The 26939-nt window shown below is 41.6% G+C and overlaps 1 protein-coding gene across 3 annotated transcripts; it reads left to right on the top strand.

Annotated features, from left to right (window-relative positions):
- Window positions 1-22827, top strand: LOC121587476 (spindlin-Z-like). Of its 3 annotated transcripts, none has more exons than XM_041904440.2 (6): window positions 1-88; window positions 19332-19440; window positions 21097-21145; window positions 21266-21516; window positions 21714-21947; window positions 22131-22827. In XM_041904440.2, exons 2-6 carry the CDS (start codon window positions 19389-19391, stop codon window positions 22328-22330), a joined length of 786 nt encoding a protein of 261 aa, XP_041760374.1. In that variant the 5' UTR covers window positions 1-88; window positions 19332-19388; the 3' UTR covers window positions 22331-22827. The 3 variants fall into 3 exon arrangements, with proteins under 3 accessions (XP_041760374.1, XP_041760375.1, XP_041760377.1); XM_041904441.2 differs by having other exon boundaries at window positions 19234-19440; XM_041904443.2 differs by having other exon boundaries at window positions 79-163.
- Window positions 22828-26939: the final 4112 nt, after the last annotated feature.

Here is a 26939-nt window from a genome sequence, read left to right as displayed (position 1 = left end):
GGATTTGGTCATAGCTTTAGGGTTGCATGCAAACGGAGCTGGAGGAAAAGCGAGAGGGGACCAATTAATTAGATTTACAATTCATCGGGTAAGCAGCCCCCAAACTAATCACTCGTTTGGTTATTAAATGCATGGACTCAGACGACCACTAGTTCAATGGGAGGTATGCGTGTGCATGGGACATTTGTGTATAAACCTGGTTTGTTGTTTGCATTTCGAATGCATGTCAGACAGACCATATACTTTCCCTTCCTTTGTTCGCTTGCGCCGTTTTTGCACACTGATGCGGGGTTTGTATATACTGCTAGTTCAACATGGCTGACATTGTTAGAATCCAGTCAATCCACCTATTTGACAATCAAGCGAATCAGTGCTTTAAGATGCACATGTGTTTACATGTGAGGGGAGATGTGCAGCAGCAAGCAAGCAGTTCCTCCCTTTGACTTTATTCATTGTATAAATGGCAATCCTATATATTCTTGGGTCACTCCAGAGAATATTGAGTAGATTTACTTATCTATAACTGCTTTCCATGTCTGTTAAATAAAAGTATAGTTAGGTCGAGGCAATGAGACAGATACACATTGTTTCAATGTTACCTGTAGGTAAATCATCTTTGAAAAGCCATGTCTGAAGGGGGTGGGGCTAATTCTAGTCTACTAAACAGTCATTTCCGTTCCTATCTGGATTATTTTGGTAAATCCCTATTGTTTATACATTTTCAGGAAAGACAGCCTATTAGGCTAGTGGCAAGGCTCCCACTTTTTTTATATCCCTACCCGAGGTAAAATAAACCATGTTTTTCCATATCTCTAAGGTCTCATATATGAAGCGCATGGTTGTGTGAAAATATTTTACTGCAAAAGTGGTTAAATTGATAGATATTTTGACAAACCCCCTTAACTCAAACAGTGCTATATGGTCCTGCCTGATAAAAATACATACAGTAACATGTTTTTTTTGTTTTTGTTTTGTTTTGTTGTGGCTATTGTAATCTGCTCTAAAGAACCCCATCCCCCCCACCCCCACCAAACTCAAAAAGTGCAGAATAATGCCTGACTGGAGGGGGTGGGCCACATAAAGTCATGTAACCCAATATTGCAAGCTCTGATATTGCTCCAACTTGTAATACAAGTAGTCAGCTGTCTGCCCTACATACATAAACAAACAGCATTAGGATGTCTTCATGCATCTTGGAAATATAGACCTGTAAACACACAGATACAATAGGTGGAAATATCAACTATGAACTTGCTCTCATTCAGTACTGTATGGTCATTCAGTGCTGTATGCTCCTGCCTGACAAAAATGCAAACAGTTAGGCTACACATTTTTTTTAATGTTGTGACTATTGTAATTGGCTCTAAGGAAAACAAGTGGGCTCAGACATCGAAATTAAAGTTTTTGGGGTTCAATGTTCCTTAAAGGATTTTGTATCTTTTAGCCCCTAGTATTGCAATTAAATCAGGGGGCCATCAGAGATTATCTTTATATTTTGCCTCAAATCCAATATGCCATCCAAAATTCAATATGGCTGCAATAATAACATTTGATGGAGGTTAAATCACCTGTAAATATGAATTTTGTAAATGAGGCATTTTTTAAATAATTGTTTACAAAAATTATGCCTATAAAGACTGTTGGTGTGAATACATTTTATTCTGAATCCAATATGGCCAACAAGATTACACTCCAACACCTTCACCTGCACTTAAGTAGCCCTTGTTCATTTTGTATTGTGTTATTCTATCTTTAAAATGGTTTCATAAGGCTCTTGGTATATCTAACTATGAGTGGCACTGCCATGCCTCTTTTTTTGAATAGCCGAAGCCAACTTCAATGTGTTTTATTTTTTAATCTCATTCACAGACTTACAGCATATCAACAATGGGTAATTCTACACAATATAATAACAAGCCTTTCACGACACAAACACATAGTAGCGTAACCAAGTTACAGGAAAGCAACCATAATACAACACTCAGCTACTCTAGTACCCACTAAAACGAAGTGTACAAGGTTGATTCAAAGTCTTTGAGGTGACTAGGAAATTATTGTGTCTTTAATAAAGGGTGAGGAGACAAAGTAGCAAGTTGTGGTCGTAGTTCTGGTACCTGACCAGCTAACTGGTCATTCTGGGCAAGCTGCAGCGACAAGGGTAGTATCCTTCTTGTATGACTGGCGGGGTATTGGGGCTGTGGGGTGATCAGTTTCCATTTCTACGGTTCGCTATAGGCAGTCAGCAGATGCAGCTTGCATACCAAATGTTATCGCAGCCTGAATGACACTGGGGAATGGTTGGTTGTCTGGTTGTGAGGGAAAGTCTGTGAAAGGGCTGTCACGAACACACTTGTCTTTAGATCTTTCCAACGCCTAATTAGCCTGTGGGTGGAGTTTCTTATGTTGAATGTGGCAAAAGACCCATGGGTCGGCGCACAATTGGTCCAGGGTAGGGTAGGGAATGGCCGTCAGGGATGTAGCTCAGTTGGTAGAGCATGGCGTTTGCAACGCCAGGGTTGTGGGTTAGATTCCCACGGGGGGCCAGTATGAAAAATAAAATAAAGTAATGTATGCACTCACTAACTGTAAGTCGCTCTGGATAAGAGTGTCTGCTAAATGACTAAAATGGAAATGTAAAAAAAAAAAAAGTCCTGCAGGTCACATCCTACATATTTCTTTATATTCCTTTGGAAGTCAGGTAGGATGATAATATGGCCGCAATTTATTGTGGGTGGTTGGCGTTGATTACGGACTGGTGCACCCCCAGCAGGAGAAGTGGAGAGTGACAGAACCTGTGAGGGTGACCTCCGGTTACTTAGAGATTAGTTAGTGTAGCTAGGTCATGGACTATGACTATGAAGCGTTGGTTGTAGGGATTCACATGGGTAACCGGGACTGTCCCGGGAACACTTCACATTTCCCGAGGAAAAATACAATGACAAGACCCGGGAAATTACAACATTTCCCCCCAATGTCGGCACTAATGCAATTCCACAAAATACACAACATGAGCAGCATCAGATTAGAAACAACTAAAATGGCACATTATCCAAACAGCTTGTTGAATGGAAGCCTTTAGCCTAGCGTATTAACTTCACACAAAGTCAGCATAAATTCAAAGAACAAACATCGCACACGGTTAACGAAACCTCTACAGTATAGCCAATAAAAGAATGTGTGCCTCTTTGAGCTGTCTCTTCAGACCGTCACAAATTTGATAGGTCTATGCACAATTCACTACATATGCGTCTCTGTCATAGACATTAAGTCTTTTAACAATTCAGAGAGGCATGAGGGAAAATGCTATCTTCACCTGTCCTAGAGCAGGATTTCCCAAATTCGATCCTGGGGCCCCCCCTGGGTGCACGTTTTGGTTTTTGCAGTAGCACTACACAGCTGATTCAAATAATCCAAGCTTGGTGATGAGTTGGTTATTTGAATCAACTGTGTAGTGCTAGGAAAAAAACAAAACGTGCACCTGGGGGAGCCCAGGACCGAGTTTTGGAAACCCTGTCCTAGAGCCTAGGCTGTTTTCCTATCCAGTCCCAATCTCACTAAAACCCAAAATGCTGACTCCCGTCTCGCATGAAAATTCTTAACTTTATTCTGTAATATATAGGTTGCATTATCAAAGCATGTCTCTCGCCTATGTATGTCAAAATACCTGTTAAGATACCTTGATATTTAAACTATTTGCACTCTTCATCTCCCTGTTATTCATGAGCTGATCTGCTATCTGTATAATCATCAATTCGATTTAGCCAAATACAGTATAGGAGAAGATATTCTGTCATTCATTGAAGGAGGTTATCTAGCAAGCTTAGCAACGTTGGTCATTTGACTTTTGTCATTTGACTGCTGTTACAACGTTTGTATGATTCAACAACGCTATACTCTGCGTGCATCCTGAGCGCACTCAGTGTTGAGATGAATTAACTGAGGAACATGGTAACGCTCTGAATTTGTGAACGGCCGGTTTGGCAATTCACAAATGTCATTGGCGTTCAAAGATAATTACTCTATCATTACTAGGGCTGTTACGTTGACCGTATTACCGCCACACCGGCGGTCACCAGTCATGACGGCAGTCAAATTACATTACCATTTAGTCACAGTAATTAGGCTTCTCCAAGCTCTGTTGCTGCTGATGGTCATTAGTAGCCTACCAAACTTGCTAACTGCCTGGTACTCAGCACTCGATTGTCCCTCTAATCACTCTGACATCAATGCAAATATCATCGAAAATCTGATGAAACACTTCATGAGAGCCCATGAGCTCATGTTGGGCAACATTTCTATAGGCTATGCAATTGCGTGAGAAAACAGAGTGATGGCCTCTATTAAAAAGAGAAGGATCCCATCAGCTTTCTATAGGCTAGACCTACTATATTTATTTATCAACTTTCCTAATATTAACCACATTGCGTCTCTTTACAACAGGAGTATAGCCTACTTGGCTGGCATGAAAATGAACCACGGGAAAAGCGTCCTCCATTCGCTATTTAAGTGCATAGATTACATATATATTTCCGCTGCCCCTGTTTCGAGACAGGTGCATGACAATGGTTCATTCTAAATCAAAACAAATATATTATGTAGTATATGTAAAGACAAGATTAAATCAAGAATAGTGTGATGGGTGACAATATTAGCCTATCACTTGTGAATTATATATTATCACTTGTGAATGATGCCCAGCATAAGAAACAATGCCTTTTTTGTGTGAATTTTTCGAATCATAGTCGCACACATCATGTAGCCTAGCCTATAGGCCTATATGTTTATATAAGGTTTGTATCACAACTAAAGTGGCCAAATAACTTCTTAAAATGAAGCACATTAATCCGCTTTACGAGTGTAGAGCCTTTTTTTTGCGACTTTTTCAAATCATAGTCGCACACCTCATGTAGCCTAGCCCATAGGCCTATATGTTTTCATAAGGTTTGTATCACAACTAAAGTGGCCAAATAACTTCTTAAAATGAAGCACATTAATCTGCTTTACGAGTGTAGAGCCTGTAACATACAGCGCGTGAGTTTCAAGATTGGGGAAGATCTTTTTCACCATAAAAATGCACCTTTATAATAAAAGCATTACATGCATAATTTGTGGTCACTTTTGAGAATGGTGTTTTCCTGCTAATGGAACGTTCACGCTTATAGCCTACTGCCGTGTGCGCATTGCTGTGCTTATAAAGTGTACAAATAGCCTAATAGTGTATCAACATTTTTATCTAAACGTTCTCATCTGTTTTGTCAGGCTCATTGCTTAAAACAGGTTTTTTGATGCTAGTGGTTGTATTAATTTGGGATCTATCGCATCCCACAACTGTCCCAGACTGTTTGGAATATTTATTTCTCGCACAGAATAGAATAGGTCAACTTTTGTACTATGGGGGATAGTAGATTGATATAGGCTAGTGCTTTTGCTGTTCATTAGGCCTACTCATCTTGTTGGCTGACAAAGTAAATGTGGACAGTTCTTCCAATACGCGCCTCGGAATTGGATAAGGACGTGCGTAGTTGCGTCCCCGATGTGTCTGTCTTCACTTGTAGCATGTGAGAAAGACCTGATCATGTGTCGTAGAACCATGTGAGTGAGAGGTTTTTCGGCACACAGCTGGGAGAAGGAAATTATAACTATTATATTCAGCCCAAGGGCACTACGGCCACTGGCCGCAAAAGGCATGGATTTTTTTGTGAGGGCATTACGGCCACACAAAGCGGTTGCAGTCGGGAAATTCGAGAATTATCAACTTCTTGTCAAATAGTGAATGAGAGACTGATGAAGTGTGTACAGCCTGCGTAAAAAACAAAACAGAGCTCAGGCCTTTCATGCAACTTTTTTCAAGTAATCATTAGTCGCATCATGCAGCCTTAGAATCTATAAAAAATCAAAACATACAGTGTATTCGGAGAGTATTCCCTTTTTCCACATTTTGTTACATTACAGCCTTTTTCTAAAATGGATGACGTTTTTTTACTCATCAATCTACACACAATACCCCATAATGACAAAGCGAAAACAGGGTTTTATAAATTTTTGCAAATGTATTATAAATTAAAAACAGAAATACCTTATTTACATAAGTATTCAGACCCTTTGCTATGAGACTCGAAGTTGAGCTCAGGTGCATATTGTTTCCATTGATCATCCTTGATGTTTCTACAACTTGATTGCAGTCCACCTGTGGTAAATTCAATTGATTGGACATGACTTGGAAAGGCACACACCTGTCTATATAAGGTCCCACAGTTGACAGTGCATGTCAGAGCAAAAACCAAGCCATGACGTCGAATGAATTGTTCGTAGAGCTCCGAGACAGGATTGTGACGAGGGACAGAAATTTCTGCAGCATTGATGGTCCCCAAGAACAGTGGCCTCCAATATTCTTAAATGGAAGAAGTTTGGAACCACCAAGACTCTTCCTAGAGCTGGCGGCCCGGCCAAACTGACTAATCGGGGGAGAAGGGCCTTGGTCAGGGAGGTGACCAAGAACTCGATGGTCACTGACAGAGCTCCAGAGTTCCACTGTGGAGATGGGAGAACCTCCCAGAAGGACAACCATCTCTGCAGCACTCCACCAATCAGGCCTTTATGGTAGAGTGGCCAGACAGAAGCCACTCCTCAGTAAAAGGCACATGACAGCCTGCTTGGAGTTCGCCAAAAGGCACCTAAAGGACTCAAGATTATCTGGTCAGATGAAACCAAGATTGAACTCTTTGGCCTGAATGCCAAGCGTCACGTCTGGAGGAAACCTGTCACCATCCCTGCCGTGAAGCATGGTGGTGGCAGCATCATGCTGTGGGGATGTTTTTCAGCTGCAGGGACTGGGAGACTAGTCAGGATCGAGGTAAAAGATGAATGGAGCAAAGTACAGAGAGATCCTTGATGAAAACCTGCTCCAGAGCGCTCAGGACCTCCGACTGGGGCGAATGTTCACCTTCCAACAGGACAACGACCTTAAGCACACAGCCAAGACAATGCAGGAGTGGCTTCGGGACAAGTCACTGAATGTCCTTGAGTGGCCCAGCCAGAGCCCGGACTTGAACTCGATCGAACATCTCTGGTGAGACCTTACAAAAAATTCTAAAAACCTGTTTTTGGTTTGTCATTATGGAGTATTGTATGTAGATTGATGAGGGGGGAAAACAATTTAATCCATTTTTTAATAAGGCTGTAACGTAACAAAATGTGGAAAAGGTCAAGGGGCCTGAATTCTTTCCGAATGCACTGTATAGCCCAACATTTGTATCACAACTAAAGTTACATAAATAACTCTAAATAAATCATATAGGAGTACCTATTTCTTTGTTAACCACTCAACACAGAATAGCCCCGTGCGCACTCTCATCGTTTGGAGAAAATATATTTTATATTTCATTCAGCTATGTTCAATTGTATTCGTCATACTATAAAATAATATAATATAGTGCCATGTACATTTGAAGAAGATCCCTGGGTTTTGATGAACAGTAAAAGGGTTGCAGATGAGGTGGAGCTGATCAAGCATGACACACAAAGACCACTGTTTCAAAGTCAAACCCCAGCAACCATAAATGATCACATACAGCAAGTTTTACCATCCTAAGGTGCCTCTTGTTTGCCATAAATGGCATATGTACATATAGGGTCGTTCCACCTCCAAAAGCACAAGAGAAGATTTTCTCTGAGAAATTAAGCTAATTGATTGTACCCAAACGGGTCATTTTAATTTATAGGATTCATATAGGCCTAATATTCAATAAATATAGAACCTAACATCCGATTTGCACCTAACTTTTTTCTAACAATTACCAGGTTTCCATCACAGGAGGTTGGTGGCACCTTATTTGGGGAGAACGCGCTCGTGGTAATTACTGGAGCGGAATTAGTGGAATGGTAACAAATGCATCAAACACATGGTTTCCAGGTGTTTGATGCTGTTCCATTTGCTCCGTTATGTTCTGCCATTATTATGAGCCGTTCTCCCCTCAGCAGCCTCCTGTGGTTTCCATCCAACCTTTTTATGCGTGTAAAATATGTTGGATAAAAAATGTCATGACAAGCCTCAAGGAAACAGAACATTTGTCGGTAAACTTTCCAAATGTCGACAAAACAAAATACTCTAGACAGGGTGTGATCTTTTTGTGTCAGTAATATTAACGATGCAAGAAATGTCGGTGGAAACGCTTTTAAGTGCAAATATTGATATAACAACCATCATATCGAAGTTAACTTGGGGTCACGCAATGACATGTTGGGTGGTCCTCCCACTACGACTCGTCGTGAAAGCATGCAGTTTATTAGGCTACAGATGAAATAAGTTATGATGAACTTCACAGGGTGGTGAAAGTGCAAGGTGATGAGCTTGATGCTCCTTTCCAATAAATATCGGGGGTTTTATTCTGGTGACATGATCATCAATGCTTGGCTGCCGTTTGACAAATAAAAACAATCTCGCACTTTTGTCCATAATAATCTCATCATGTAGGCCAGGGGTGTCAAACGTATTCCATGGAGGGCCTCGTGCCAGATTTTTTTATTCTTCTTTCAATTAAGACCTAGACAACCAGGTGAGGGGAGTTCCTTACTAATTATTGACCTTAATTCATCAATCAAGTACAAGGGAGGAGCGAAAACCCGCAGACACTCGGCCCTCTGTGGAATGACTTTGACACCTGTGATATAGGCTATACCCACATTGTATCTGCGAGCTGTTAGCTAGAGCGCAGGTGCCAATACCAGAGTGGGCACACTCGCTATATAACGCAATTATTTCATGAGAAAACCATCAGTAGAGTTGAAGATGCGATAGAAAACCATTTAACTTGTATTCTTTATTCGGTACATGGGAATTTAACCGCAAAAGGTATTTTTATGTGCACTAAGTCATCACGCCTTTTATCCGCAACAAGGCAATTTGATGTAAACAATGTTTTTATGCAAATGTTTACATATTCACATGAAAATCTGTCGCCAATTGGATGGAAACCTAGCTAATGAGTTGACATGAGGAATCCAAAGAAATGGTCAAAAGCCACCCACGGAAGGACCCAACACATCCCACCCCAACAACATTTTACATTTTAGTCAGTTAGCAGACGCTCTTATCCAGAGCGACTTACAGTTAGTGAGTGCATACATTTTTCAACAACTAATATATAGTATCAGTTCTCTATGTCTGACAAGTAGTATGGAGCTGCGGCTCGGAGTGTTGTTACTTCATCCTATGTAATGTATTCCCAATGAATTTGGTGATGTTCTGAGAAATTAGAAATTGAAGTGGTTACATTTATGTCCTATTCTACATCCTGATAGTACCAAGTTCTGACCACTAGACACTATTATGTTATTTATTTTTTAAAGATTTCCAAATCCCATCCCACCCCACCCTAACATGCCTACATGTTCCAATGTTTTTTTGTTTTTTTAAGACCCCCCCACCCATTGGATTTGGAAATTAAAAATAAATAAATAACATAATAGTAGGAACAGCACTATCTAGTGGTCAGAACCTGGTAATATCAAATCAAATTGTATTGGCCACATGCGCCGAATACAACAGGTGCAGACATTACAGTGAAATGCTTACTTACAGCCCTTAACCAACAGTGCATTTATTTTTTGTAAAAAAGTAGAATAAAACAACAAAAAAGTGTTGAGAAAAAAAGAGCAGAAGTAAAATATAATAACAGTAGGGAGGCTATATATACAGGGGGGTACCGGTGCAGAGTCAATGTGCGGGGGCACCGGCTAGTTGAGGTAGTTGAAGTAATATGTACATGTGGGTAGAGTTAAAGTGACTATGCATAAATAATTAACAGAGTAGAAGCAGCGTAAAAATATGGGGTGGGGGGGGGCAGTGCAAATAGTCCGGGTAGCTATGATTAGCTGTTCAGGAGTCTTATGGCATGGCGGTAGAAGCTGTTGAGAAGTCTTTTGGACCTAGACTTGGCACTCCGGTACCGCTTGCCGTGCGGTAGCAGAGAGAACAGTCTATGACTAGGGTGGCTGGAGTCTTTGACAATTTTGAGGGCCTTCCTCTGACTCCGCCTGGTATAGAGGTCCTGGATGGCAGGAAGCTTGGCCCCAGTAGAGAAATAATAGAAAATTAATAACACGTAATGAAAAATACACAATCAGTAATGATAACTTGGCTATATACACGGGGTACCAGTACCGAGTTGATGTGGAGGGATATGAGGTAATTGAGGTAGATGTGTACATAACTAGGAATAAAGTGACTAGGCAACAGGATAGATAATAAACAGTAGCAGCAGCGTATGTTATGAATCCAAAAAGTTAGTGCAAAAAGAGTAAATGCAGTTAGTCCGGGTAGCTATTTGGTTAACTATTTAACTAACTATACTGAAAAATAATCTAAACGCAACATGCAACAATTTCAACGATTTTACTGAGTTACAGTTCATATAAGGAAAACAGTCAATTGAAATAAATAAATTAGGCCCTAATCTATGGATTTCACATGACTGGGAATACAGATATGCATCTGTTGTCCCACTCCTCTTCAATGGCTGTGCGAAGTTGCTGGATATTGGCGGGAACTGGAACATGCTGTCATACACGTCGATCCAGAGCATCCCAAACCTGCTCAATGGGTGACATGTCTGGTCAGTATGCAGGCCATGGAAGAAATGGGACATTTTCAGCTTCCAGGAATTGTGTACAGATCCTTGCGACATGGGGCCGTGCATTATCATGCGGATACATGAGGTGATTGCGGCGGATGAATGGCACGACAATGGGCCTCAGGATCTCGTCACAGTATCGCTGTGCATTCAAATTGCCATCGATAAAATGCAATTGTGTTCGTTGTCTGTAGCTTATGCCTGCCCATACCATAACCCCACCGCTACCATGGAACACTCTGTTCACAACGCTCGCAAACCGCTCGCCCACACGATGCCATACACGTGGTCTGTGATTGTGAGGCCGGTTGGACATACTGCCAAATTCTCTAAGAGGTGGTTTATGGTAGAGAAATGAACATTAATTTATCTGGCAACAGCTCTGGTGGACTTTCCTGCAGTAAGCATGCCAATTGCACGCTCCCTCAAAACTTGAGACATTTTACATTTACATTTTCATCATTTAGCAGACGCTCTTATCCAGAGCGACTTACAAATTGGTGCATTCACCTTATGATAGCCAGTGGGACAACCACTTTACAATATATGTATATATTTTTTTTGGGGGGGTGGGTGAGGGGGGATAGAAGGATTACTTTATCCTATCCCAGGTATTCCTTAAAGAGGTGGGGTTTCAAGTGTCTCCGGAAGGTGGTGAGTGACTCCGCTGTCCTGGCGTCGTGAGGGAGCTTGTTCCACCATTGGGGTGCCAGAGCAGCGAACAGTTTTGACTGGGCTGAGTGGGAACTGTGCTTCCGCAGAGGTAGGGGAGCCAGTAGGCCAGAGGTGGATGAACGTAGTGCCCTCGTTTGGGTGTAGGGACTGATCAGAGCCTGAAGGTAAGGAGGTGCCGTTCCCCTCACAGCTCCGTAGGCAAGCACCATGGTCTTGTAGCAGATGCGAGCTTCAACTGGAAGCCAGTGGAGTGTGCGGAGGAACGGGGTGACGTGAGAGAACTTGGGAAGGTCGAACACCAGACGGGCTGCGGCGTTCTGGATGAGTTGTAGGGGTCTAATGGCACAGGCAGGGAGCCCAGCCAACAGCGAGTTGCAGTAATCCAGACGGGAGATGACAAGTGCCTGGATTAGGACCTGTGCCGCTTCCTGTGTAAGGCAGGGTCGTACTCTGCGAATGTTGTATAGCATGAACCTACAGGATCGGGTCACCGCCTTGATGTTAGTGGAGAACGACAGGGTGTTGTCCAGGGTCACGCCAAGTCTCTTTGCACTCTGGGAGGAGGACACAACGGAGTTGTCAACCGTGATGGCGAGATCATGGAACGGGCAGTCCTTCCCCGGGAGGAAGAGCAGCTCCGTCTTGCCGAGGTTCAGCTTGAGGTGGTGATCCGTCATCCACACTGATATGTCTGCCAGACATGCAGAGATGCGATTCGCCACCTGGTTATCAGAAGGGGGAAAGGAGAAGATTAGTTGTGTGTCGTCTGCGTAGCAATGATAGGAAAGGCCATGTGAAGATATGACAGAGCCAAGTGACTTGGTGTATAGCGAGAATAGGAGAGGACCTAGAACTGAGCCCTGGGGGACACCAGTGGTGGTGCGGAGACAGATTCTCGCCACGCCACCTGGTAGGAGCGACCTGTCAGGTAGGACGCAATCCAAGAGTGAGCCGCGCCGGAGATGCCCAACTCGGAGAGGAGGATCTGATGGTTCACAGTATCAAAGGCAGCAGATAGGTCTAGAAGGACGAGAGCAGAGGAGAGAGAGTTAGCTTTAGCATTGCGGAGAGCCTCCGTGACACAGAGAAGAGCAGTCTCAGTTGAATGACCAGTCTTGAAACCTGACTGGTTTGGATCAAGAAGGTCATTCTGAGACATCTGCGTCTTTGCACTTATTAATGAAGCCGATGACTGATGTGGTAAACTCCTCAATGCCACCGGATGAATCACAGAACATATTCCAGTCTGTGCTAGTGAAACAGTCCTGTAATTTAGCATCCGCTTCATCGGACCACTTCCGTATTGAGCGCGTCACTGGTACTTCCTGCAATCGTGTTTGTTGTCCGTAGCTTATGCCTGCCCATACCATAACCCCACCGCCACCATGTGGAGGTCCTAGGCTGGCGTGGTTACACGTGGTCTGCGGTTGTGATGCCGGTTGGACGTATTGCCAAATTCTCTAAAACGACATTGGAGGCAGCTTATGGTGGAAAAATTAACAGTCAGTTCTCTGGCAACACCTCTGGTGGACATTCCTGCAGTCAGCATGCCAATTGCACGCTCCCTCAAAGCTTGAGACATTTATGGCATTGTGTTGTGTGACAAAACTACACATTTTAGTAGCCTTTTTATTGTCCCCAGCACAAGGTGTACCTGTGTAATAATCATGCTGTTTAATTAGCTTCTTGATATGCCACACCTGTCAGGTGGATGGATTATCTTGGCAAATGAGAAATGTTCACTAAAAGGGATGTAAACACATTTGTCCACAACATTTGCGACAAAAAGCTTTTTTTTTCAGCTCATGAAACATGGGACCAACACTTTACAAGTTGGGTACATATTTTTGTAAATGGTCTGTATTGACCTCAGTATGGGTAGGCATAGCTGGTCTCTGTACTGTAATTATGACTCACTGAATATATATAACTGGTTTCCTATGGTGTGCACAACTTATGGGCTCTACACAGTCTACGCAACGGCTCCGTCGGAGGTTAGTTTACGTAGCTCTCTAAGTAGTTCTACGTACTTTTGTGCAGCTGCATTTTTGGAACGCAACACAAACGGTGCTCTGTAACTCCGTTTGCTTAGACTGTGAAATCACTGTGGAGACAGAATGGCGCTGCAATGGATAGCTGCCGTTTTACGGTCTCCTGACCATTTTTTATTATACATAATGTTTCTGCCATCGTTTCCTATGACTGAAAATACTGTAGCTTCTGGACATCAGAACAGCGATTACTAACCTCAATTTGGATGAAGATTTCTACTTCAATGAGTCAGCGGCGCAGGACATGCTGCTCACCCCGGACCAGGCCCTAATCCCTGAGACTCGGAAAAGACTGCTAAAGAGAGGCTGACGTGTGGGCTCTCTGATGAAACTACGTCGGCAAATAAATCATCTGCCTCTACCTTCCATTATATTGGTGAAGGTAGAATCACTGGAGAACAAACTGGACGAACTCCGTTCGAGACTATCTTATCAACGGGACCTGAAGAACTGTAATATCCTATGTTTCTCTGAGTCGTGGCTGAACATGGACATGGATAATGTACATCTAGCTGTTTTTTTCTATGCATTGTCAAGACCGTATGTCAGCATTGGGGAAGGTTAGGGGGAGGGGTGTGTCTCTTTGTTAACAACGGCTCTAATATTAAGGAAGTCTCGAGGTTCTGCTCTCCTACGTTAGAATACCTAATGATAAGCTGTAGACCATTCTATTTACCAATAGAGTTTTCATCTATATTTTTAGTAGCAGTCTACTTACCACCACAAACCGATGCTGGCACTAAGACCACACTCAACAAGCTGTATTGGGCAATAAGCAAACAAGAAAATGCTGTCCGGTGATTTTGATGCAGGGAAACTGAAAACTATTACAGACTACAAAGGGAAGCACAGCCGTGAGCTGCCCAGTGACACACGCCTACCAGACGAGCTAAATCACTTCTATGCTCGCTTCGAGGCAAGCAACATTGAAGCATGCATGAAAGCATCAGCTGTTCCGGATGACTATGTGATCACGCTCTCCGTAGCCGATGTGAATAAGACTTTTCAGCAGGTCAACATTCACAAGGCCGCTGGGCCAGACGGATTACCAGGACGCGTACTCCGAGCATGCGCTGACCAACTGGCAAGTGTCTTCACTGACATTTTCAACACGTCCCTGACTGAGTCTGTAATACCAACATGTTTCAAGCAGACCACCATAGTCCCTGTGCTCAAGAACACTAAGGTAACCTGCCTAAATGACTACCGACCCGTAGCACTCATGTCTGTAGCCATGAAGTGCTTTGAAATGCTGGTCATGGCTCACATCAACACCATTATCCCAGAAATGGCAAGCGGTACTGATGCACCAAGTCTGGAACCAACAGGACCCTGAACAGCTTTTACCCCCAAGCCATATGATGGCTAAATAATAAGTCCGGGTAGCTATTTGGTTAACCTCTACGGGATCGGTGTCCCGTATACGGGACGTTTGAGCTAACGTGAGCTAATGTGATTAGCATGACTGTTGTAAGTAACAGCAAACTTTCCAGGACATAGACATGTCTTATATGGGCGGAAAGCTTAAATTCTTGTTAATCTAACTGCACTGTCCAATTTACAGTAGCTATTACAGTGAAAAAATACCATGCTGTTGTTTGAGGAGAGTGCACAACAACAACAAAAACGTATCACGGCAACTGGTTTGATACATTCACCTCTGAAGGTAAATAATGTGCTTACATTCAGTAATCTTGCTCTGATTTGTCATCCTAAGTGTCCCAGAGATAAAATGTAGCAAATCCATTTTTATATTCAAATGTAGGAACTGGGTTCTACAGTTTGAACCCCTGCTGTCTCTGGATCCACACCCACCCTGCCCAGCCATCTATACATGTGAAAGTTAGTGTATAAGCTAATGATCCATCATGTATGACATTCCTGGGAGTGTGTAAACTTACATTTTGTATTACCATATCATTTTTGTATGTTCTCTATAGTTATGTACTTGAAAATGTATCAATTGACCAATTTGGCACATTTTGGCAGACCTGATACAAAATTGTCCAGTATTGCAATGATTCACTGGATCAATCTGAAACTTTTTACACACAATGCTGCCATCTAGTGGCAAAAATCTAAATTGCGCCTAAACTGCAATATTATATATTGTGGCCTTTCTCTATATTGTGGCCTTTCTCTTGCATTTCAAAGATGATGAGGGAAAAAATAAGAAAATAAAAAAACATTTTTTTTTGTTTGTATGATCCTTTACCAGATCTTATGTGTTATATTCTCCTACATTAATTTCAAATTTCCACAAACTTCAAAGTGGTTCCTTTCAAATGGTATCAAGAATATGCATATCCTTGCGTCAGGTCCTGAGCTACAGGCAGTTAGATTTGGGTATGTCATTTTAGGCGAAAATTGAAAAAAAGGGTCTGATCTACATTGACCCTTTTTGCACAAACATTTTTGACTCATCACATACGCTGCTGCTACAGTTTATTATCTATCCTGTTGCCTAGTCACTTTATTCCTAATTATATGTACGGTACCAGTCAAAAGTTTGGACACACCTACTCATTCAAGGGTTTTTCTTTATTTTTACTATTTTCTACATTGTATAATAATAGTGAAGACATCCAAACTATGAAATAACACATATGGAATCATGTACAGTTGAAGTCGCAAGTTTACATACACCATAGCCAAATCAATTTAAATTCAGTTTTTCACAATTCCTGACATTTAATCCTAGTAATAATTCCCTGTCTTAGGTCAGTTAGGATCACCATTTTATTTTAAGAATGTGAAATGTCAGAATAATAGTAGAGAGAATGATTTATTTCAGCTTTTATTTATTTCATCACATTCCCAGTGGGTCAGAAGTTTACATACACTCGATTAGTATTTGGTAGCATTGCCTTTAAATTGTTTAACTTGGGTCAAACGGTTCGGGTAGCCTTCCACAAGCTTCCCACAATAAGTTGGGGGAATTTTCGGCCCATTCCTCCTGACAGAGCTGGTGTAACTGAGTCAGGTTTGTAGGCCTCTTGCTCGCACACGCTTTTTCAGTTCTGGACACAAATTTTCTATAGGATTGAGGTCAGGGCTTTGTGATGGCCACTCCAATGCCTTGACTTTGTTGTCCTTAAGCCATTTTGCCACAGCTTTGGAAGTATGCTTGGGGTAATTGTACGATCTTTGTCCCCATGTGCAGTTGCAAAGCGTAGTCTGGCTTTTTTATGGCGGTTTTGGAGAAGTGGCTTCTTCCTTGCTGAGCGGCCTTTCAGGTTATGTCGATATAGGACTCGTTTTACTGTGGATATAGATATTTTGTACCTGTTTCCTGCACAAGGTCCTTTGCTGTTGTTCTGGGATTGATTTGCACTTTTCGCACCAAAGTATGTTAATCTCTAGGAGACAGAACGTGTCTCTTTCCTGAGCGGTATGACGGCTGCGTGGTCCCATGGTGTTTATGCTTGTACAGATGAACGTGGTACTTTCAGGCGTTTGGAAATTGCTCCCAAGGATGAACCAGACTTGTGGAGGTCTACAATTTCTTTTTCTGAGGTCTTGGCTGATTTATTTAGATTTTCCCATGATGTCAAGTAAAGAGGCACTGAGTTTGAAGGTAGGCCTTGAAATACATCCACAGGTACACCTCCAATTGACTCAAATGATGTCAATTAGCCTATCAGAAGCTTCTAAAGCCATGACATCATTTTCTGGAATTTTCCAAGCTGTTTAAAGGCACAGTGAACTTAGTGTATGTAAACTTCTGACCCACTGGAATTGTGATACAGTGAATTATAACTGAAATAATCTGTCTGTAAACAATTGTTGGAAAAATTACTTGTGTCATGCACAAAGTAGATGTCCTAACCGACTTGCCAAAACTATAGTTTGTTAACAATACATTTGTGGAGTGGTTGTAAAACGAGTTCTAACCTAAGTGTATGTGAACTTCTGACTTCAACTGTAGTAACCAAAAAAGTGTTAAACAAATTAAAATATATTTTGATTATAGATTCTTCAAAGTAGCTGCCTTGATGACAGCTTTGCACACTCTTGGCATTCTCTCAACCAGCTTCATGAAGAATGCTTTTCCAACAGTCTTGAAGTAGTTCCCACATATACTGAGCACTTGTTGACTGCTTTTCCTTTACTCTGCGGTCCAACTCATCCCAAACCATCTCTGGGTTGAGGTCAGGTGATTGTAGAGGCCAGGTCATCTGATGCAGCACTCCATCACTCTCCTTGTTGGTCAAATAGCCCTTACACAGCCTGGAGGTGTGTTTTGGGTCATTGTCCTGTTAAAAAACAAATGATAGTCCCACTAAGCGCAAACCAGATGGGATAGCATATCGCTGCAGAATGCTGTGGTAGCCATGCTGGTTAAGTGTGCCTTGAATTCTAAATAAATCACTGACCGTGTCACCAGCAAAGCACCCCTACACCATCACACCTCCTCCTCCATGCTTCACTGTGAGAACTACACATGCAGAGATAATCCGTTCACCTTCTCTGCGTCTCACAAAGACACCGTGGTTGGAACCAAAAATCTCAAATTTGGACTCATCAGACCAAAGGACAGATTTCCACCAGTCTAATGTCCATTGCTCATGTTTCTTGGCCCAAGCAAGTCTCTTCTTCTTATTGGTGTCGTTTAGTAGTGGTTTCTTTGCAGCAATTCAACCATGAAGGCCTGATTCACGCAGTCTCCTCTGAACAGTTGATGTTGATGTGTCTGTTACTTGAACTCTGTGAAGCATTTAATGCAATTTCTGAGGCTGGTAACTCTGATTAACTTATCTTCTGCAGCAGAGGTAACTCTGGGTCTTCCTTTCCTGTGGCGGTCCTCATGAGAGCCAGTTTCATCATAGCACTTGATGGTTTTTGCAACTGTACTTGAAGAAACTTTCAAAGTTCTTGAAATTTCCGGATTGACGGACCTTCATGTCTTAAAGTAATGATGGACGGTCGTTTCTCTTTGCTTATTTGAGCTGTTCTTGCCATAATATGGACTTGGTCTTTTACTGAATAGGGCTATCTTCTGTATACCACCCCTACCTTGTCACAACACAACCGATTGGCTCGAACACATTAAGAAGGAAATCAATTCCACAAATTAACTTTTAACAAGGCACACCTGTTAATTGAAATGCATTAAAGGTGACTACCTCATGAAGCTGGTTGAGAGAATGCAAGAAAGTGCAAAGCTGTCATCATGGCAAAAGGTGGCTATTTGAAGAATCTCAAATATAAAATATATTTTGATTTTGTTTAACACTTTTTTGGTTACTACATTATTCCATATGTGTTATTTCAGAGTTTTGATGTCTTCACTATTTTTCTACAATGTAGAAAATAGTAAAAATTAAGAAAAACCCTGGAATGAGTAGGTGTGTCCAAACTTTTTACTGGTACTGTACATAACTACCTCAATTACCTCGTACCCCTCCACATCAACTCAGGACTGGTACCCCGTGTATATAGCCAAGTTATCGTTACTCATTGTCTATTTAATATTACTTTCATTATTATGTGTTATTACTTTTCTATTATTTCTCAATTTTCTCTCTGCATTGTTGGGAAAGGCCTGTAAGTAAGCATTTCACTGTTAGTCTACACCTGTTGTTTTATGACGCATGTGACAAAACGATTTGATTTGAGAGCCGTTAAGTAACCCTGCAACAAAAATGATTTACTGTTCTGCCATTGTTTTTAGGCAGCTAAACTATATGATTGTGTAATTGCGGAAGGATAGGTCTGTAGAACACATGAGTCAGCATGACTGATTGGGTTCATATCAGTTACATTTGCAGATGAGATACTTGCTTATTATGACATCTTCTACCCAAAAGTCATTCATAATGTTGCAGAGTTTCTCTTCTGTGCCCAATGTTTAACGCATACTCATTTTTCAACAGTCTGAAGTGCAACAGTCTGTTTTCCTGCACTGGATGGGAGTGATCCTCCCACCTAGTGCCCCACCTGCATTGTGTCCCTCTCTCTCCTGATTCTCTAGTAGAGACATTGTCACCCCATAGTCTGGCAGCCTGGCTGCTCACCTACATGTATATCAATGAAGACCCCATTTGGGAAGACGCCAGGCCAGCGCCCCAGAGCTGATGGAGGTGAGATACACTCACGCCTTGTGTACATGAATGCAGCCGGAACATTACACATGACATATAGCCTACTACACCATATGAGTTTTTAAAGATATAAGTATGATACAGTAATATACAGCGTGTTGAAAGTATTCAAACCCCTTTAGTTTTTCAACATTTTGTTGTGTTACAGCCTGAATTTAAAATGGATTACATTTAGATTTTTTGTCAATGGTCTACACACAATACCCCGTAATGTCAGTGGAATTATGTTTTTAGACATTTTTCAAATTTATAAAAAAATGTACGCTGAAATGCCGTGATTCATTTAAGTATTCAACCCCTTGTTCACAAAAATGTGCTTAGCAAGTCACATAATAAGTTGCATGGACTCACTGTGTGTGCAATAATAGTGTTTAACATGATCTTTGAATGACTACCTTATCTCTGTACCCCACATACAATTATCGGTAATGTCCCTTAGTTGAGCAGTGAATTTCAAACACATTTACCCACAAAGACCAGGGAGGTTTTCCAATGCCTTGCAAATAAGGGAACCTATTGGTAGATAACAAAACAAACAAAAAAACATTTAATATCCCTTTGAGCATGGTGAAGTTATTAATTACACTTTGGATGGTGTATCAATACACCCAGTCACTACAACGATATAGGTGTCCTTCTTAACTCAGTTGCCGGAGAGGAAGGAAACAGCGTCGCCAATGGTGACTTAAAAAACAGAGTTTAATTGCTGTGATAGGCGAAAACTGAGGATGGATCAACAACATTGTAGTTACTCCACAATACTAACCTAATTGACAGAGTGAAAAGAAGGTAGCCTGTACAGAATTAAAATATTCCAAAACATGCATCCTGTTTGCAACAAGGCACTAAAGTAATACTGCAAAATATGTGGCAAAGCAATACATTTGTTGTCCTGAATACAAAGTGTAATCTTTGGGGCAAATCCAATACAACACATTACTGAGTACCACTCTCTATATTTTTAAGCATAGTGGTGGCTGGTATGCTTGTAATCGTTCAGGACTGGAGAGTTTTACAGGATAAAAAAATAAACAGAATGGAGCTAAGCACAGGCAAAATCCTAGTGGCTTTCCACCAGACACTGAGAGATTAATTCACATTTCAGCAGGACAATACCCTAAAACATAAAGCCAAATCTACACTGGAGATGCTTACCAAGAAGACAATTTATGTTCTTGAGTGGCCGAGTTACAGTTTTGACTTAAATCTGCTTGAGAATCTATAGAAAGACTTGAAAATGGCTGTCTAGCAATGATCAACAACCAACTTGACAGAGCTTGGAGAATTTTAAAAAGAATAATGTGCAAATATTGTACAATTCAGGTATGCAAAGCTCTTAGACTTACCCAGAAAGACTCACAGCTGTAATCACTGCCATGGGTGATTCTAACACGTATTGACTCTGTGAATACTTAAATAAATTAGATTTCTGTATTTCATTTTCAATACATATGCTAGAATTTCTAAAAACATGTTTTCACTTTGTCATTATGGGGTATTTAGATGAGGGAGAAAAAAATAAAAATTCAGGCTGTAACAACAATGTGGAATAAGTCAAGGGGTATGAATACTTTCTGTAGGCAGATTTTTTTTGGGCGGGAGTTATTTCATGCACACGTTTGTTTGTAATTTTAGGGAATACTGGGGTATCTGCAAATCTGATCAAGAAGAAAAATTCCCACAAGTAAGTTCTCATTGTGTAGACTCGGCATAAGACCAAAAGTAGGTTGGCTTACAAACAGACAGATGTTTTGATAGATTGATTTGACATTACATACTGCCTTTCAAATTGGGATCTCTATAGGAAGCAGAAGAATAATGTTGGTCCAAGCAAGCCTATTGCCCAACCCAGACGAAACATAGTGGGTTGCAGGATAACTCACCAGTGGAAGGAAGACACCAAGCTGTCCCAGTGGAATGGAACAGTTCTCGACCAAGTCCCTGTCAACCCCTCTCTCTACCTGATCAAGTATGATGGTTTTGACTGCATCTATGGACTTGAGCTTCACAAAGATGAGAGGGTGCAAGGCCTGGAGGTTTTACCAGACCGAGTTGGTAGGTATTGTGAAGACACGACAAAAATCGGCCTTGCTCTGCCGTAAGCATATTACATTTGTCTGTTCAGTATGAGTATGTTAGAACCAACGCACTCGTGCTAGATTTGTTTTTGATCATGCATACCTTTATATGTTACAAATTGTCTTTTCATAACCATATTTGCTATTCATTTGAAACTGCTCTCTGTAATGCAGCTCCAGCTCGCGTCAGTGATGCCCAGCTAGCAGAAACCATGATAGGCAAAGCAGTGGAGCACATGTTTGAGCAAGATGAAGGACCAAAGGAGGAGTGGAGGGGCATGGTGCTAGCACGGGCTCCCATTATGAACACATGGTTCTACATCACTTACGAAAAGGACCCTGTTTTGTACATGTACCAGCTCTTGGATGACTACAAAGAGGGGGATCTCCGGATAATGCCTGATTCAAGTGAGAGTCCATCAGAAATTATATTTTGTGTTTACACTGTAGACATTGTTTAATGTCTCTCTATTTCACTCTTTCTTTAAAAACATGTAATTCTAAGTAGTATTACTGTAGATACAATCATACTACATTAATGTATTCAACCAATTATCTCACTAAAGCTTGTAATATTCTATGCTTTTGCAGATGACTCGACCCCAACAGAGAGAGAGCCTGGAGAAGTGGTGGATAGTCTTGTTGGCAAACAAGTGGAATATGCCAAAGAGGATGGCGGCAAAAGGACTGGCATGGTTATCCATCAGGTTGATGCCAAACCGTCTGTGTATTTCATCAAGTTTGATGACGACTTTCACATCTACGTCTACGATTTAGTAAAAACGTCTTAGGGCATTGAGAAAATGATTGATTCACAGACCATGGCAAATGTTCTCAGGATTTCTTTGAGACATCAATCAGTTAAATGGACAATTCCTTCACAGGCTGCGAATGTGAAACTTGTCGTTTCCTGTGTCACTGCTTCCAATGCGAAAGCTTTTAGTGTACTTTGTTTGAAGTCCACTTTGATTCTAAAAGAAGAGACCTCTGCAGAATTCACCATGTCTGAACACTGTTCAATTGGGCCAGACACCAGGAGACAAATCAACGTTTTTCTTAACGTGAAAGAAAAGTGAGAATTTTGTGTATTTCTACTTGTCTATGATGCTGTAAATGTATTCTTGTGAGGTTATCTCGTAACATGTTTCCACCACTTTTGTTAACTTGTGGGTTTAACATCCTCGGAATTGAGCATGCATCAGTCCAACAGCTGTGGTCCTTTGTAGCTCAGTTGGTAGAGCACGGAGCTTGTAAAGCCAGGGTAGTGGGTTCGATTCCCCCACCCATATGTAAAATGTATGCATGCATGACTGTAAGTCACTTTGGATAAAAGCGTCTGCTAAATGGCATATTACACATCAGTCAAACATCCTAGTAATCAGTGTAAAAAGAAAGGTATTACATTAAATTATGTGGTTTCATTTTATTCCTTACTGTCATTGTGAAATTGTCCTTCGCATAAGGCTAGTTTCTGAGACCAAGGAAATCCAAGCGCTTCTTCCTTTTAGTTTTTAATCAGTGTTATTTTATGTCGGCCACACTTGCATTCTCCCGAAATGGGTGTCTAGACCTCTACTACTCTGTCAAATCAAAATTTGTATTAGAGTAAATTTCCTTAGCAGTTTGGCTGATTGGTTGTGCAAAGTTAATCAATTATTTAATTATAACGATTTTAATTTACAGTGGCTTTTATAGACTTTATTTTCATTTCCTTCAACCTGAAATGACATATCTTTTGACACATAATACTTGTGATTATTTTTATTTAATACTCTTTGTTTGTATCATCCAAATCTGATTTAGAATTTGTATTAACACATTTCACTCTTACCCCTTTGCTAGAGTTACTGTATGCTAGAGTTGTTGTCCAAAACACTAAAAGGATAATGATTGATACACATAACTAACTATACACTGAGTGTATAAAACATCAGAATATTGAGTTGCACCTACTACCCCGTCCAAAGGCACTTAAATATTTTGTCTTTCCTATTCATCCTCTGAATGGCACACATACACAAGCCATGTCTCAAGGCTTAAAAATCATTCTTTAACCTGTCTCCTCCTCTTCATCTACACTGGTTGAAGTGGATTTAACAGGTGACATCAATAAGGGATCATAGCCTTCACCTGGTCAGTTTATGTAATGGAAAGAGCAGGTGTTCTTAATGTTTGTACACTCAATGTATATGAAAGAGACAATTATAAATGCGGCTAACAAGAAATATAGTGTATCAATTATCTTCTTGTTAGCGTTGTGATACATACAGCTTGATACATTTAATTTGCTTTGGAAGTATTTCAGCTCAGCTGGTAGAGCATGGCGCTTGTAACGCCAAGGTAGTGGGTTCGATCCCCGGGACCACCCATACACAAAAATGTATGCAGGCATGTCTGTAAGTCGCTTTGGATAAAAGCGTCTGCTAAATGGCATATTATTATTATTATTATTTTTACCTTCAATTCTACATGCCCATTTTCCCTCTTTCACGTCTGTGCCACATGTTTTCGGAGTGATAGATCTCAGAAACATTTATATCAAAGAATGTGTGGTATAAATTGAATAAGCAAAGGGTCTGTTAATGTTCTAATGTATTTTGGGTCATACGCTACTGAGCCACCTACCATCAATTAGGTTAATTTTGATAATGTCATTGTTTAACTGAATTCAGCCTCAATACAATCCATACGTTTATTTCTCATTTAAGCAAATATTAATTTATTGCTGTTTTCTGACAAGAGGTTGATTTCATGATTAACTTGATACTGTATAATAGTATTATACATCACTTGCAACATTTTGAATTTGAACCAAGGATTTAGAAAGATATTTAAAATGGTTAACATTTTAGATGAGAATTGTTGTATTGTTAGCATGTTCAAATTGTGTTACTGAAGCCTATGTCTGGAGCTGCTGCAGGTTTATTTACCACTACTACAGTCACTCGCGCACAAAGATGAGCACCTGCTAACCTCTGTAGTATTATTGCTAAGACATTTTGAAGGCGGGCAATCAATCAATCAATCAATCAATTTTATTTTATATAGCCCTTCTTACATCAGCTAATATCTCGAAGTGCTGTACAGAAACCCAGCCTAAAACCCCAAACAGCTAATAATGCAGGTGTAGAAGCACGGTGGCTAGGAAAAACTCCCTAGAAAGGCAAAACCTAGGAAGAAACCTAGAGAGGAACCAGGCTATGAGGGGTGGCCAGTCCTCTTCTGGCTGTGCCGGGTGGAGATTATAACAGAACCATGCCAAGATGTTCAAAAATGTTCATAAGTGACAAGCATGGTCAAATAATAATCAGGAATAAATCTCAGTTGGCTTTTCATAGCCGATCATTAGAGTTTAAAACAGCAGGTCTGGGACAGGTAGGGGTTCCATAACCGCAGGCAGAACAGTTTAAACTGGAATAGCAGCAAGGCCAGGCGGACTGGGGACAGCAAGGAGTCACCACGGCCGGTAGTCCCGACGTATGGTCCTAGGGCTCAGGTCTCTCAGTTGGCTTTTCATAGCCGATCATTTAGAGTTGAAAACAGCAGGTCTGGGACAGGTAGGGGTTTCGTAGCCGCAGGCAGAACAGTTGAAACTGGAATAGCAGCAAGGCCAGGCGGACTGGGGACAGCAAGGTGTCATCATGCCCGGTAGTCCTGACGTATGGTCCTAGGGCTCAGGTTCTCAGAGAGAAAGAGAGAACGAGAGAATTAGAGAGAGCATACTTAAATTCACACAGGACACTGGATAAGACAGGAGAAGTACTCCAGGTATAACCAACTAACCCCAGCCCCCCGACACATAAACTACTGCAGCATAAATACTGGAGGCTGAGACAGGAGCGGTCCGGAGACACTGTGGCCCCATCCGAAGAAACCCCGGACAGGGCCAAACAGGAAGGATATAACCCCACCCACTCCGCCAAAGCACAGCCCCCGCACCACTAGAGGGATATCCCCAACCACCAACTTACAATCCTGAGACAAGGCCGAGTATAGCCCACAGAGGTCTCCACCACAGCACAAACCAAGGGGGGGCGCCAACCCAGACAGGAAGATCACGTCAGTAACTCAACCCACTCAAGTGACGCACCCCTCCCAGGGGACGGCATGAAAGAGCACCAGCAAGCCAGTGACTCAGCCCCTGCAACAGGGTTAGAGGCAGAGAACCCCAGTGGAGAGGGGAACCGGCCCGGCAGAGACAGCAAGGGCTGTTCGTTGCTCCAGCCTTTCCGTTCACCTTCACACTCCTGGGCCAGACTACACTCAATCATATGACCTACTGAAGAGATAAGTCTTCAGTAAAGACTTAAAGGTTGAGACCGAGTCTGCGTCTCTCACATGGGTAGGCAGACTGTTCCATAAAAATGGAGATCTATAGGAGAAAGCCCTGCCTCCCGCTGTTTGCTTAGAAATTCTAGGGACAATTAGGAGGCCTGCGTCTTGTGACCGTAGCGTACGTATTGGTATGTACGGCAGGACCAACTCGGAAAGATAGGTAGGAGCAAGCCCATGTAACGCTTTATAGGTTAACAGTAAAACCTTGAAATCAGCCCTTGCCTTAACAGGAAGCCAGTGTAGGGAAGCTAGCACTGGAGTAATATGATCAAATTTCTTGGTTCTAGTCAGGATTCTAGCAGCCGTATTTAGCACTAACTGAAGTTTATTTAGTGCTTTATCCGGGTAGCCGGAAAATAGAGCATTGCAGTAGTCTAATCTAGAAGTAACAAATGCATGGATTAATTTTTCTGCATCATTTTTGGACAGAAAATTTCTGATTTTTGCAATGTTACGTAGATGGAAAAAAGCTGTCCTTGAAACAGTCTTGATATGTTCGTCAAAAGAGAGATCAGGGTCAAGAGTAACGCCTAGGTCCTTCACAGTTTTATTTGAGACGACTTTACAACCATCAAGATGAATTGTCAGATTTAACAGAAGATCTCTTTGTTTCTTGGGACCTAGAACAAGCATCTCTGTTTTGTCCGAGTTTAAAAGTAAAAAAGTTTTCAGCCATCCACTTCCTTATGTCTGAAACACAGGCTTCTAGCGAAGGCAATTTTGGGGCTTCACCATGCTTCATTGAAATGTACAGCTGTGTGTCATCCGCATAGCAGTGAAAGTTAACATTATGTTTTCGAATAACATCCCCAAGAGGTAAAATATATAGTGAAAACAATAGTGGTCCTAAAACGGAACCTTGAGGAACACCGAAATGTACAGTTGATTTGTCGGAGGACAGACCATTCACAGAGACAAACTGATATCTTTCCGACAGGTAGGATCTAAACCAGGCCAGAACTTGTCCGTGTAGACCAATTTGGGTTTCCAGTCTCTCCAAAAGAATGTGGTGATCGATGGTGTCAAAGGCAGCACTAAGGTCTAGTAGCACGAGGACAGATGCAG

This window comes from Coregonus clupeaformis, chromosome 18 (genome assembly GCF_020615455.1).
Source record: "Coregonus clupeaformis isolate EN_2021a chromosome 18, ASM2061545v1, whole genome shotgun sequence".
Lineage (NCBI taxonomy): Eukaryota > Metazoa > Chordata > Actinopteri > Salmoniformes > Salmonidae > Coregonus > Coregonus clupeaformis.
Note: the sequence above shows the minus strand (reverse complement) of the source record. Positions and strands in the feature narration are given on the sequence as shown.

What these genes read in the sequence shown, in the direction of transcription:
- LOC121587476 (XM_041904440.2), top strand. Translation starts at nt 19,389, where the DNA reads ATGAAGACCCCATTTGGGAAGACGCCAGGCCAGCGCCCCAGAGCTGAT. An exon ending in GGTTTTACCAGACCGAGTTG is followed by an intron (nt 21,517 to 21,713) that starts GTAGGTATTGTG and finishes TCTGTAATGCAG; the next exon opens with CTCCAGCTCGCGTCAGTGAT. An exon ending in CCGGATAATGCCTGATTCAA is followed by an intron (nt 21,948 to 22,130) that starts GTGAGAGTCCAT and finishes ATGCTTTTGCAG; the next exon opens with ATGACTCGACCCCAACAGAG.